The sequence below is a fragment of the Mya arenaria genome, chromosome 7 (genome assembly GCF_026914265.1).
Source record: "Mya arenaria isolate MELC-2E11 chromosome 7, ASM2691426v1".
Classification (NCBI taxonomy): Eukaryota; Metazoa; Mollusca; class Bivalvia; order Myida; family Myidae; genus Mya; species Mya arenaria.
Genome location: NC_069128.1, coordinates 3,310,551 through 3,324,830, shown reverse-complemented (window position 1 = coordinate 3,324,830; position 14,280 = coordinate 3,310,551). Strand labels below are relative to the sequence as shown.

Here is a 14,280-nt window from a genome sequence, read left to right as displayed (position 1 = left end):
AGCTAATTATAGACAAACATGTACATGTCCTTGAATTGGTATCTACAGTCAAACCCCGTTGGCTTGAACTTCCTTAGCTCAATGTCCTCGTTGGCTCGGACTGGATGTAAAGAACTGATTTCTTTATACTGAAGGTAAGCATTCTCACTTAGCTCCAATTCCTCAGTGCTTTGAGGTATTTTTGCCAGTCCCTAAGAGTTCGAGCCAAGGTTTGTAAGGAGATCTGGTTGATTTTTAAACTCAGTTTAGAAATTATCCTTGTAAAGATTGAATCCTAGTTTGGAAAATATATGACAAGATTGTTTTAAGTAAGGGAACATGGACATGAAAGCGTGATGACGCTGACGTCAACACCAGACCACCATATCTCTATACAGGCAACAAAACCAACTTACCATTCACATATCTTCCTGTGAGATCTAAGCACACTCGTCTCGATGTCTATGGGATGATATCTCATTCCCCGTAGCATTATCGTCTCATCTAGTGAACCCACGACAAAAAGGGCGTCATGCCGACCTGAATACACAAAAATACATATTATTACATGATCTATAAAAAACTGTCCATGATTAAAACAAGGGCAATTTTTGAAGTCTGAATAAAACACCATATTGACCTGTCAATTTATAGACCGGAAACAATTTATCATATGATGTAAGAATAACACTGCAAATATCAATTAAAAAACCCAAAATTGATCCGTCTATTTATAGATCGGAAAAAGTTTACCATATGATGTCACAATGTATCATGCTATTATATATCATGTAATAAAACTTCTTAGCTGTGAAATATGCAGTTCATATTGACCACACAATCAAAATAATGGTCAGTAATGGTAATTTGGTCTATATGACAGCATATTTCACACCATCATAAGTAAATAATTGTAAAATATTTAGTCTTATTCTTGGAAAACTATCAAAGCTACAATCAAAAGAAACAATAATTGTGTTTGTTAAACAGATTCAATCACAAAGTCAATTATATATATTTTTTACAACTGCATGCACAAGGAGATTATCATTAACTTCCTATACGTAAACATTGTGAAATTTCCGGTTGCTTCAGTCATTATCTAATTTTCTTAACTTACCTCCATCACTTTGTGTAAGCTCTGTTCTCCTTACAAAGCCGAGGTAGCCTGTTCTAGCGTACGAGGATTGGAGATCGCCAGTCGCCAGTCTTGCGTCGAAATGATCCGGATGGAGGGACTCATCGCCGTATATCGTGAAGTAGCCATCTGCATTGTGCGGACTGCTTACCCAGATCTGGAACAAGTAATTGGAACCATTCATTTCAAAGAGATTTATCATGCAATAAAATCTTACCTTTAAATAACGCTCAATGAATGGAGGGGTGACAAATGAAACTCTTTAAAGTGCCAAAATTGACCCTTCAATGCCAGTTTTTGTGTGATAGAAATTAACTGTTTGATGCCAAATGGTATTGCGATCATTCTATTTTTACTTTAGTGACGAGAATGTTTTGCAAACAGTATTTCTTCAATTTATAATAAATGGGGAGTCATTATATAAGGGCTTGACTAGGTAGTAGGATTATGCATTTAAAGAGATCTTCCCTTAGTTTGTATCGAATGTGATACATGTACAACAAATGACCTGAGACAAGTGGAAAAGGTCTTGTCATAGTATATGACATGAGCCAGAAATATTGTTTCATGACATAGCTTACTGCCACTGCAAACAGAATGGCTGCAACCATTGTTATAGTTCCATTTTGTTACCCATTGTTATTTAGCACTACTTCAAACATTTTAGAACATAAAGCTTATAACTGACACTTAAAATATTACTGATAAGACCCATTCATGCTTGTATTGTTGATCAATATTTTGTTACGTACCTCTCCGAGATGGGAGTCAGCACACTGTCCCCTGGTTTCTGGATTTGCTATGGCAACCTTCACTCCTGGCAGCAGCTGTAAATTCAATGACACCAAATTGACATCATGACCTTGTTTCTCATGAGATATTCCAATTTACATCACCATAATAATTTTTTTCTAACATTTTACCATAATGAAACAAAAACCTGAAAGATATGTGCTGTACTTGATGTAAGATCTGATTTATTTCACTCCTGATCACAGAAAATTATGTATAACTCATGATTGTGCCATTAAAGAAAATATTGCTTTCTGTGAGGACTGGGAGAATAAATTTATACATTGCACTGGAATTCAATAAAAACATTCTGTTTATCCACCTACCTTGCCCGACTCCATGAGACAGAGGCTATGGGGGCTGCCTTTCTCCACCAGCGTCACTCGGTCATTTCTCAAAGCTCTCAAGTCCACAAACACTGTGCTCGGCTCTGGGCATGCTGCACCCTAAGAACACATTGATACATATGTGGTCAATGATGAAAAATATTTTCCCAGTATACAACATCCTATGCTAAAAACAATACTTTTCTCAGACTTTCACACACAGCAAGAATATTGCGGAGTGAACACCATTACTTGTCTTTTGGTGTTTTTTCAGTTAACTCTAAAAATTAAAGCCAAACAAATGGACATTGCTACACATATACGCACTGTCCCTTGCTTAATGTGTACCAAGTTTCAAATGATGTATATATCTGGCTTCATGTCTAAATGTATATCTTGGAACAGTTTTTAAGTTATAGCCACATACAAAATTTGTGCATGCTGCCCCCAACATGGAGATGATGACACCAAGATGATGACTATACCTTTTTTCTTCTTCATAAAAAGTCAAATCTAGTTTAAAATGTCATTAAGTTTGAAGAACAGTTACATACACTTACCGGGAATGATATGCCAATGTTGACTCTACATCCAAAACTTGTGCTCACAGCCCGGTATGAAAGACCTAGATCGGCAAACAGTTTTGTGAACGACGTTGTCAGATGGATCCTTGGTCGCTCCTCCGCTATTACGCAACAAATACGAACACAGGAGAGGTTCAGTCCCTTCGCCTAGAAATTGCACAAGGAAATAGGTCTTTCTATGTTATTACTATACTTCAAACTATAAGAAATATAATCACATCAACAACACTGCATCAAGTATCAACCATTTTAAAAACAGATTTTGTGGGATGCCCCAACAAGTCTTGGATCCCTTCACATAAAAAAGAACACACTCAGGAAGTCTTGCTGGCTGCCTTGAACTTTCGATACTTTTGTTTCAAACTCCTTAGAAACTTTGAACTAGTTTTCATTTTGAAGCAATTAAAAATCAATGCATTACCTGTAAGGAATGAACATCATTCTTCTAATAAAGATCTACTGATCCTAACTAATGTCCATACCCAGTTTGAAGTCTCTACAACCAGTCATTTCAAAGCTATTGATCAGAAATAAAAAGTATTATGTTTCAGAGGACGTCGCCAGACAAAGTACTTCCTATGTGTCTGCCATGCTTCCGAGGTGGCACAATAAAATTAACTTAATGATCTGAATGTAAGTTTCTACTCTGGACTGATATGATTTCTCACCTTCAGAGTCCCCGTCGAGGTACCCAGTCCCCGTGTACAAAGGTCCATAACCCCATACGAGCAGAATGTGTCCCGAACTGGAACAAAAGAAGAGGAAATATGTTAATACAATATCACCCTCACAATCATGGATCAATGTTTTGTCACTTTTTCGCAAATCCTTAAATATTCAAATATTACCAATCGTGAAATCATCTATGTAAATCAGTTCTATGGAGGTATTAAAGTGATCAACTAAATTGAAATTTAATGAAGTGATAGGAGTACAAATCATTTGAAGTTGAAAAAGAGAAAAGATTAAAAAATATTTAAATACAAATTATGATTGCATGCTTATAAGGCGTGATACATAACACAAAATTAAACATTATTTTCACCTCTACAAGACTCATTTCTGCTACAAATATTAAACAATTTTGTTAAGCTTTTGTTGAGGAAAGCATTTTTTTAGAAACATTAATTTTGCTAGAAAAACATTCCCACACATTCAAATACATACTTTTGGACAGGTCAAACAATAAATTTTCTTCTATTGTAATGCAACATGCAAATGGACTTATGTACGGGAGTGGCTGTAGTAGAATATTTTTACTTAATCTACGCAACAATAATGTTCTTATACCTTTGTACATGCTGACAGCGGACAGCCAGACGGCAGGGTTCGCCTCCACCTCTGACGGTGGTACTAGTAGTGAATGGTGACCAGAGTATATGCTGTGGACAATATAGGTCATAGTTATTGTGAAGGAAGCCATTGATACAGGTAGTGTTATAAATAAATTTCAAAGTTTACGAACAAGTTATCATCATGCCTTCAATAATATTATGACAGTATGCATTGCATAGGACAACAATGGTGAATGTGAAATATACAAACATCCAGAATAACAATTGATTATATGCTTGCTAGTGGCTCATACAGATTTATCAGTGATATATATATAAGATTTTCACTGTTTTGAAATTTTGGCCAGTTTTAACACTGAAATTAAGTGCTAGTGAACAGGGTTGGGACACAAATACAGGGAGGTCATTTCTGAAACTTGACATTTAAGGAATGTAATAAAAAGAAATATTGTATATTTCAGTGTTACTTTGCGATAAATTTCACCTTGTGAAAACCAAAATTTATTATTCACTTGTGGCTATGCCACTGATGAAATATAGCTTTCTTTGTCAAATGAATTGTAATACTACAAACAAACAATTATCATCCATACATGTCTTCGAAGTCTAATGCATTTATGATTAACTAAATCACTTAAAATGACAAAACTCTCAATGGGGTTTTCCATTTTGTCTCTTAAATAATATGGGATCATAATTTTTTATACAAGCATTATTAAAACAAACCTTACAAACATCATAAAACTGCAAATGTTTAATATCGATGTAAAACATTCATTGAACCTCGTACATTCAGTGTACCCATATTATTATGAGTGAATTTCCATACCTTGCTAAACACCAGAGGGCAAATCCTAGACCGCTGTAAGGATCTAGACACAGGCAAGCTTCTCTTGAGGGGTAGAACTCACACTGCAGCTTTATACACCTGCACAATGCTGTGGCTGATGCATGGGACATCTGAAATGTATAAGGGGCTTGTAGATGGTCTTTTTGACACTTTACATTTAAATACACTAATTTTCATCATTATTTCAGTAAATAACAGAACACAATTGACCTCATTAAGCGTTCCAATAGTTTGAGGCAATGAATCTTTTCTGGGTTAAGTGCTCAATGAACAATCAACTGAGCAGTAGATTTCAAATTAATCATGAAAAAATTCCCGTAGTTTTGCACTCACACATGACCTTAACCTGACCGCAGTCAGCATTTATGTGGTCGAGACACTAGAGTCAATGTAAGATATCATCTCTGGGGTGGATGCTTTTAAACATTCACCAAGTGAACAGAAGTTTTCCATTATACATGTTCTTGTTTTGCCTAATAGACAATTTCCCTTTGGTAATTTTCCATTGATGCTTGGTAATTTTCCATTAAACTTGGTATTTTTCCATTCATAAACATGACCTTACCTTGACCCCAGCCAGCATTCCTGTGGTTGAGACACTAAAGTCGAGGTAACAAATCATCTCTGGAGTGGGCGCCTTGTAGACATTAGTCAGTTTCTTCTTTGGTAAGTCATCAGAGTCCAATATGGTGGGCCAGGCCCGGACATCTACTACTGATAATGCCTCCTGGAAGGTAAAGTTTAAGGTATTTGAATGAAGTAATGATAGGACCAAAAGAAGATTAAAAAACTTTACAAATAAAGAATTTGAAGCCTGCAGCAACATTTACGGAAATCAGTATTATTTTTTGTATGTGACCTAGCACACATGAACCTTTGTCATACATAAATATGAGCCCTTTCAAGGTTATGATATTTTCTGTGATCCCATACATCTGCTCCATATAGGAGTTGTGAGTATATTTTTGCATCAAATAGTTTGAAAAATACCCCATTTGACAATTGACTACATTTATATGAGGAACATAACAATGAGCATTTACAGCATACATTAGTGATAAATATGTTTTTTTCTTTAGTGCAATGTACATTTAATTCACACAGTTAAAAGTACTACGTTTCATAGTTATATTTTAATGAGATCTCTACAACAGAAACAAAGTTTAAGTTCCATATATAATTGTTTACCGTAATTATTATGGAAATACTGCTGCAACATTATGAATACATAACTCATCTTACCTTTGACCTGAGTAGTTTGACAATGTTGGCGCTCGTGAGTATAGCTGAGGACTTTGAGACCTCTACTATCATCTTGACGGTGGGAAGTGTTGTGGTTACGTTTTGGGGGTGGGGTGGTCGGATAGTCACTGGAACACAGCCTGTGAATATAGAAAAAATAAAGAATATAATACGAGTTTGGTAATTGGTCAATAGGTACTATACTGCCCTATAGTATTTCAACTATACAGTGTAGATGTATGTTTAGCAATTCATGTATCTTGATAAGATAACGGAAATTAATAGATTTTGTTAGACTTTAGCTTTAACAACTCAATCTGAGAGTTTTTATTGGACTTCAAAAACAATTGACCAATCAGAGGCCTGTCCTAGGTCAAGGATTATATTGAATATTGCACTAGATTTAATGATTTAAATAGATCATACCTTAGTTCAAACCCAACGTCATTTTGTTTCAAATAAAAAACAAAACAGAAAAAACACCAATCTAATCTTTAACCCTCTCAAAGAAAACATACCACAATACAGACAAATGATACAGTTATATTCTCAAAGGGTAAAGAAATGAAATATGGTTGGCCGGTTTTTCTATTCCATTCTCAGTAAGTAAAATATAATTTACATAATAGTTACACATTTATGTAAAAGGAACTCACCAGCATACAGGCAGCCATAAAATGCTGCTATCAGTTCTATTCCAGGTGGGTAAAGCAACGTCACATGGTCGCCCGGTTTCAATTTTCCCTTCTCTGCGAGCAGATTGCCGATTCTCTCTGCCCGCTTGTGGAGTTGTGAACATGACATGGATAACTGAACTTGAACCTGCAACCGTTTAGAGTTTCATTAAGAAAAACTGCCAACAATATCACTAGTGCTTCACTACATTAACAGGGCCAATATTCACTAACTTCCGGAGTCTGAGTTTCAGGCTCAGAAAACTGAATTCTTAAATGTTTTAAAATATCTAGTATAATATCATATATTTTGACAAAAATGTGTGCCTGATTTTAAAACAGATTATAAGTAACAGATAAAGCATTTCCTACCATTTAAATTTTGAAGTAAAAATGCTAATATTTGAGCGTATCCAATTATAGCATTTTTACAACAAAATTAAAATTTTGTGTTTCTGATTGTGGTTCTCAAACTGAGATTGAAGATCTTAGTGAATATGGACCCTCACATTGCCTAAAATTTGCGAGGTATTTGTTATGTTGATTGTGTTTTAATAATTCCAAATGGTTTGACATGTGAAAGTAATTCTGAATTGCAAGCATCTATAAAGCTAATTAAATGCAACTTTGAGTTAAATCAAAGTAAAAATTTAAAATGTGGATTTTGAAAAGTGCATGCTGGTGTACCTGTAAAAAAAGCACATGCTTTTAACCTACCAATTAACATTCAAGTACATATAAACATGATGAATCATGTCTTATTGAAGGTTACAATGCATTTATATTCCATATATCATGCTACTTTCTATCTAAACTAAAATTTACTTTAAACCGGAGTATTTTTAAATGGTGTTTCATGGAAGAAAATATGGTGAATTTTAAAAAGAAAGGTCAAAAGTGACATTATTTTACGACTGAATATTTATTTTAATAGGCATAAATTTAATTGGGATTATAACTTCATATTTCCTGCTAAACTTTGTATTTTCTTCCTTATATTTAAGTATATATCTATTAAACTGCCATGCACAGTATTGACAATTAATGATGATCATTATAAAAGCATTGCATATATAAATAAATAAGCAATATGTTTTATTACGACATGTACATTAAATACAACAACAACAAACCAATGGAAACTCTCAAAACAATTAATAACGCCAAACCAATCAAGTTACTTGTAACATATTAGGAGCTAGGCTGCCAACCAATGAGTGTTAGGGGTGGAATGAGGTGTTAACCAAACAAATGGCTGGTAACATTCAAGGAAATAGGAATGTACCAATGAGGAGTGAGGTAACAAAATGGTGTTAGGGAAATACCTGTGGAGGCCAGGACTTGCCAGATTGTCCATGCTGAGGAAGTGGCAAACAATTATTTACAACATAAAACACAACAATTCCGTGGGAAAATAAAGTTCACTCTTAGCAAATAAATTTCATTAAAGCCTGAAGTAATACAGAAACACATTTGGATATGTATATTAGTTTGATAATTTATTCTGGAAAAGAAACTGTCTAAGTGGTATAAATTTTACAAACTTACAATTCATTGAATATAATAAATATTCAATTAAGATATCTGGTATTAAAACTTTTGCTTTGTTTTGCTACAAATTTAAATTTGACTTATTATCATAGGGCTAATGCCAGGTAGTACCAGCATATAGTATATCTTAATGTTGCTTCGTACCTTCTTGCATTAGACTAATGATATAATAAGCCTTGTATTAAAGTTTGTTCAGTTATCAAGCATTCTCTGTTACATCATCTTCATAGCGTCATAGTCTATATTTAGCTCATAGGGCACGGCTTATCATTAAACCAGTATTCTTTGAAATTATGACATAAAGGAATATAGGCAATGTGTCTTAATTGTTCATTAAAGCTTTGTTTGGAAAAGAAATAGACTGTTCATTATCCTAATTTCAAAACAAATGTGCCAATAGTATAATAAAAAGCCTAAACATAAACGTTTATGCTTATTATTCAATAGAAAACGTAAAACAAACTGACACTATGCACAAACTGATTAACACGGCTTGGTGTTCGTGGTTTAACATGCACCAAATAAGATAACATTAGAAAGGAAAGAAAAGAAAAAAACACAGCACAGAACATTCTAACAAAGAAAATATACAAATCACATTGAAAGCTAGCAATAATTAATTATTTCTTACAAAGTAAAACAAAATAAATACTACATAAGTTGCAAAATAAAAAGGTATCACTAAATGTAATGTTAAACAGAATTACAATGTATGGTATGTATATGATACTTTTGTCATGTTGACTAAAAAAGTAAGTCACAGAGCAAACGCCAATGCTTGTCTTATGGTCTATTTTTTTAAATTGAACAAGGGGCATAACTTGACAATTACTAAAGCCAGAGTTATGGGCCTTGCTACACATGTGCATATTGTCCATGATCACATGTATACCAAGTTTCATTTAAATATCTTAAACAGTGTTTGAGTTATGGCCTAGGTTTAAGATTTGCACATTGACAGGCTATTGCAATACCTCAACTTTTTTCTTCAAAAAACAGACAAGCGAACTAAAACAGACTTTTAGCCAGGAAAAGGTCAAGTTGCAAAATTGTGTTGTGGCCTTCTATATGGCAGTTATTTCATAAATTATTCTTCATAAGATAATTCTACAATCTCAATGCAATTTAAATACAGCTAAAGATATATAGTTCTAAATACATATTAGGTAATAAACATGTACGTAAAATCGCCATAGAGACAAAAATTTACTATCAAGCTCTGTATACTTAGTTCTGTATACTTCAAAGCCTAGGATATACTGTCTACAAAAGCAAAACAAAAATGAAGGATGAAATGAAGAGAGAAGTAAACAGTTACCTTGGAATTGAGCAATGTAAACAGGATGTGATCAGGAGTATTTTGAGCTCGGAATCTGAGAATCTCCGTCAAAAACTGGTGCTGTAAGGAAAAAAAACAACACATTATTCAAAGTTAAGTAAATCTTGATTCTTTGATTTTGATTTTTTTTCTGGATATTTATCAAAATAAAAAAAGTCTCTTTTTTGTTATCAATATTCATTCACATCGAAGCATCCACAGTGTACAAGCTACCCCCAGTATAATGGGTAAATAATTACACAAGAGTTACCTTTCTTGAGCCATCTCCGTCCTCTTCTGATGTGTTGAGTTCCCTCCCCTGGGCCCAAGCCATTCTGGCTCCCTGCACAATGTTGCCCACATGTACGGCTGAGGGGGTCACATCTCGGTCAGGCCTGTATTAGAGTTTAGAATAGTCATACACCAAAACAAGAATTCCACGATTCAGATGTGTTGCATGCCTTGTGTTCAAAGGTAAAAGATCAATAGAATCTCAAGATTGTTTTAGATTGGATAAGACATGCATGCATTAACAATATTTTCCTTGTGTTCACATGGTTTCGCAAGTTGGTCAGCCATGTATTGGGAGATATTAACATGTTGACAGGGTGTAACGATCCCTCTAGAAATTTCATGCTCATTTCTTCTTACACAAATACATATAAATTATAAACTACGACAACTGGACGACTAACCTGTGTTCTCGTGGCTTTGGTAAGTTTGTAACACATGTGTGTGGACACATTAACACATTGGCTGGATGTAACGAGCCCTCTAGGAATTTTTTGCGGGTTTCGTGCAGGTGGATTCCCCCTAATGGGGTCTGTGAATAGGAAAGAACATCACATAAGAACATATCACAAATTCTTACATTTTTTAGTATGCCTTATAATATGTACATTTAACATGTGTAGCAAGTTTCATAAAAACATCTTAATAGCCAACTCTTGTAAGAAAAAAGTGGATTCGCAATTGGTCCAGTGACACTTAACAACTGTGTAACCATGAGGGGAGAGCCATGCTACACACATGCATAGAAATGTTTTTGACTTATGACCACATAGACACCTGGCCTCAAGCATTTTCAAGAACCAACATTCTTGACTGAGGTAAATTCTCAATTGATTACAACAGTCATATTTCCACAGTAATAATTATGTCAACAGTCTCACCTTGGGTAGGTAGTTGGGTGGGACTAGAGCCAGACAGAACACCCCCACTTGGTGTATACTGTCCACGGCCTGGAGAACACGTGACATCCATTGAAAACTCTCCTCCTCCGGACAGTCTGGTCGCTGTTCCGCAATTATCACGATACGCTCATCTTTGAGGACTTCTATTGAAAACACTGCTATCCTGTAATACACAGAAATAAGAAACTTAAAACACATCAAATACTTAATTGATGTATGTATCTTTTAATAGCAAAAGATATTTGTCCGTTTTAGTTAAACTCATTTATTTTACAATGATTGTGATATGAGTTCTTACAATATTATATAATTTATGACTCTCATTGCAACCATGTTATAAAGGTGTGATCTTGTTGGTTGAAAACAGAGTACCCAGAGGAAACCTGATTGAGTCTAGATTGGTGACCACAAACGGAACTCATATGGCCTGGCCTGGAATCAAACCCAGAATTCAGGCCTTTAGGTGGAAATCTTCAATGGAACCATACATATCATTTCCCTGTTTACAACACAGACAAGTCACTTTTTCACTTACCTTCCCCTGTAGATGAATTTCATAGGTTCAACAGCAAGTACTGTAGCTATGATGTCATCAGTGTTATGTCGTCTGTTAGATATCTGCATCAGCCCTTCCTTGCTTCCACAAACAAATACCAAACCACCCTGGTGAATTAAGAAACAGTATTATAATATAACCTCAAAATGAAGTGCATACATTAGGCTCTACATATAACATGTGTCCTTCATTGAATAATATATTTTACACTTTCTGGAAAAGATATGAGGTGAAGATTGTATTGTCAGAAAGTTTGACAATATGTATAATATAACCAATTTGGACAAAAGGTGTGTGCCTGATTGTAGAACAGATTGGTTGTAACAGATACAGCATTTATTACGATAAATTTGCTCCTGTAATAGCTTTTTTACTACAAAAATAAAATAATAAAATTTTGCTTTTCTAAGACTGTGTCTCAAACTCGGAGTTAACATGTAAGTGTATATATGCCCAGAATACTTGATTATGAACAGTCTGAACCGAAGTTCAGACTCAGAAAAGCATTTTATGAAGGAACAAAAAATCATCCATATTCCATTACTTTTACAATGTAATATAGAAAAATAGAAAAAAATAATAATAGAATTATAACTTAGAAAAGATCACTATCAATGCTTGGCTAGAAGGAAAGTTACAAAGAAATGGATATTTGCAATTTTGAGCTTTGAGTCTGAACTCAGACTTGAGACTGGTGATAATCTGAAATCACTCCCCCTGAACTCACCGGCCCTAAGAAACCAAGCAGCCCTGTTCTGACATAGATCTTATCCCCTGTTTGTCTCCCATCTCCGTTCAGTGGCTGAACCTGCAATACATAAAGATACAGTTGGTTTAAACATATTTTATTCATAAACATATGCCCGTCTGGGTTTTTTTACAATCAAACATGGAATATAACTCTGATATCAATAATCAAAGTCAGTTATGGGCATTATGCAATCTGGGTGTGTAAAGTTTTATTTGAAAATCATTATTTGAGTTATTGCCTAGGTTAAAGTTTTTACAATAAGGCAATGCAGCAGGCAAAGTAGGAAGTATAAGACAATAGCTTGACCGTTTTTATTTATTTATAAAAAATCTTACTGACATGCATATTAAACACTTTCCATGTTATATTCTATATTCCATCACAATTATATCCTTTTTGATACATTTCAAGTAATGTTACACTAGTCTAATCCCATCAGTGTGATGCAGATCACGTATAAAAAACAGGTATTCTATCAATCCTTATAATTTGAATGTAAAGGAGCAAAATATCCAGGCTAAACAAAGACATTTTAACACTCACATCACGCTCATGATTTTAACAACAAAGTACCAACCTGGAATGTATTAACTGTGATACCCTGGAGCCCCCAGTACTTGATGCCCGTATAGCTGGCACACACACATAACTCCCCGACCTCGTCTGTCTTACACAGGTAGGGCGATCCTTCCACCTTCACCACCACCATAGTAGCTGGAAAAGGAACATGATAATGTTTGTTGAAATGCATGTAAGTAGGTTAACAGAATTGTGACATGCATCAATTAAAAAACAACTAATAATAATTAATGACTGCAATCTATGAATGGCAATTTCATAATAACTGCTCCTCCAATGAACAGAAACAAAAGCTCATTCAATACTGGCCCCGCACTTCAGTGCAGTGTCAATATTGTAATTCAAGAACAGTCGAACCCCCTTGGCTCAAACTTGCTTGGCTCAATTTCCTTTTTGGCTCCAATTAATTGTAAGGACTGATTTCTTTATACTGAAGGTAAACAAGGTAAACAATCCCGCTTGGCTTCTAATTTCCGAGGCTGGAGGTATTTTTGCCGGGATTTAGAGCCAACAGGGTTAGACTGTATGTGTATGTTACATTCTGCTTTGGTATACCGTTACCAAAGATGGCGTTGGGGATACTGCACCAGGTATTCCCAACATCAATGTTAGCATGAACCCCCAACTCTATCAATAAGTCTCATGACATACCTCCAGGCATCACCTGACCACAGTCTTGTAGTGTTAATGATGTGAGACTGTTTTCTGTGTCAACACGCACTACGCCATGACTGAGCCCTTGCATTGACAGGATGCCACGCCCAGTCGCACTGGAACTGGTTCTACCAGGTCTGTAACAAAAGAAAGGGAGGTTTTTTTTGTTTATACACTATAACTTGGCACTTGGAATTGATATCACCCTTTTTCAGATTGAACACAATACCTTTTGTATGTATTTCTTCCTTGTTTAGTTTAAACTTTTAAGTTAAGCCTCTTTTAAAAATAGTTATAGGCTGATAAAGCCTCCTTAAAGATAGTAACCAGTATTGGTGTCCTTTCTAGGATTCCATAAGAAAAAGCCTTTGGGGAGACTGGAACCCTCAACTTCACTACCTCACCCTCAACCACTATACTACCTCAACTTCTACCACTATACCACCTCAACCACTATATTACCTCACCCTCAACCACTATACTACCTCACCCTCAACCACTATACTACCTCAACCTCTACCACTATACCACCTCAACCACTATATTACCTCAACCTCAACTTGACTACCTCATCCTTGACCACTATACTACCTCACACTTGACCTTTACACTACCTCACCCTTGACCACTACACTATCTCAATTGACTACTATACTACCTCACCCTCGACCTCTACACTACCTCACCCATGACCACTCTACTACCTAAACCTTGCCCAATTTAATACCTCATCCTCTTCATTCATTCAATTTTGTTAACGTAAAAGTTTATCTATTGGGAACTTTAATGTATAAATTA

The 14,280-nt window shown here is 35.1% G+C and overlaps 1 protein-coding gene across 8 annotated transcripts in view; it reads right to left on the bottom strand.

Moving 5' to 3' along the window:
• LOC128240281 (disco-interacting protein 2 homolog C-like) overlaps positions 1–14,280 on the bottom strand; it is a 60,005-nt gene that overhangs the window by 5,319 nt on the left and 40,406 nt on the right. For 5 of the 8 annotated variants that reach the window (XM_052956848.1, XM_052956850.1, XM_052956849.1 and 2 more), the window contains 20 exons: positions 13,480–13,619; positions 12,827–12,963; positions 12,226–12,306; positions 11,478–11,605; positions 10,922–11,105; positions 10,445–10,572; positions 10,021–10,144; positions 9,750–9,830; positions 8,206–8,238; positions 6,863–7,028; positions 6,207–6,346; positions 5,530–5,691; positions 4,944–5,074; positions 4,110–4,201; positions 3,488–3,564; positions 2,796–2,966; positions 2,236–2,355; positions 1,870–1,944; positions 1,100–1,274; positions 396–519 (listed from right to left, as the gene is read on the bottom strand). In XM_052956848.1, coding sequence (XP_052812808.1) covers positions 396–519; positions 1,100–1,274; positions 1,870–1,944; positions 2,236–2,355; positions 2,796–2,966; positions 3,488–3,564; positions 4,110–4,201; positions 4,944–5,074; positions 5,530–5,691; positions 6,207–6,346; positions 6,863–7,028; positions 8,206–8,238; positions 9,750–9,830; positions 10,021–10,144; positions 10,445–10,572; positions 10,922–11,105; positions 11,478–11,605; positions 12,226–12,306; positions 12,827–12,963; positions 13,480–13,619 — 2,469 coding nt within the window. The remainder of the gene's footprint in view (positions 1–395; positions 520–1,099; positions 1,275–1,869; positions 1,945–2,235; positions 2,356–2,795; positions 2,967–3,487; positions 3,565–4,109; positions 4,202–4,943; positions 5,075–5,529; positions 5,692–6,206; positions 6,347–6,862; positions 7,029–8,205; positions 8,239–9,749; positions 9,831–10,020; positions 10,145–10,444; positions 10,573–10,921; positions 11,106–11,477; positions 11,606–12,225; positions 12,307–12,826; positions 12,964–13,479; positions 13,620–14,280) is intronic. The other 3 variants (XM_052956851.1, XM_052956853.1, XM_052956854.1) reach the window with 1 other exon arrangement.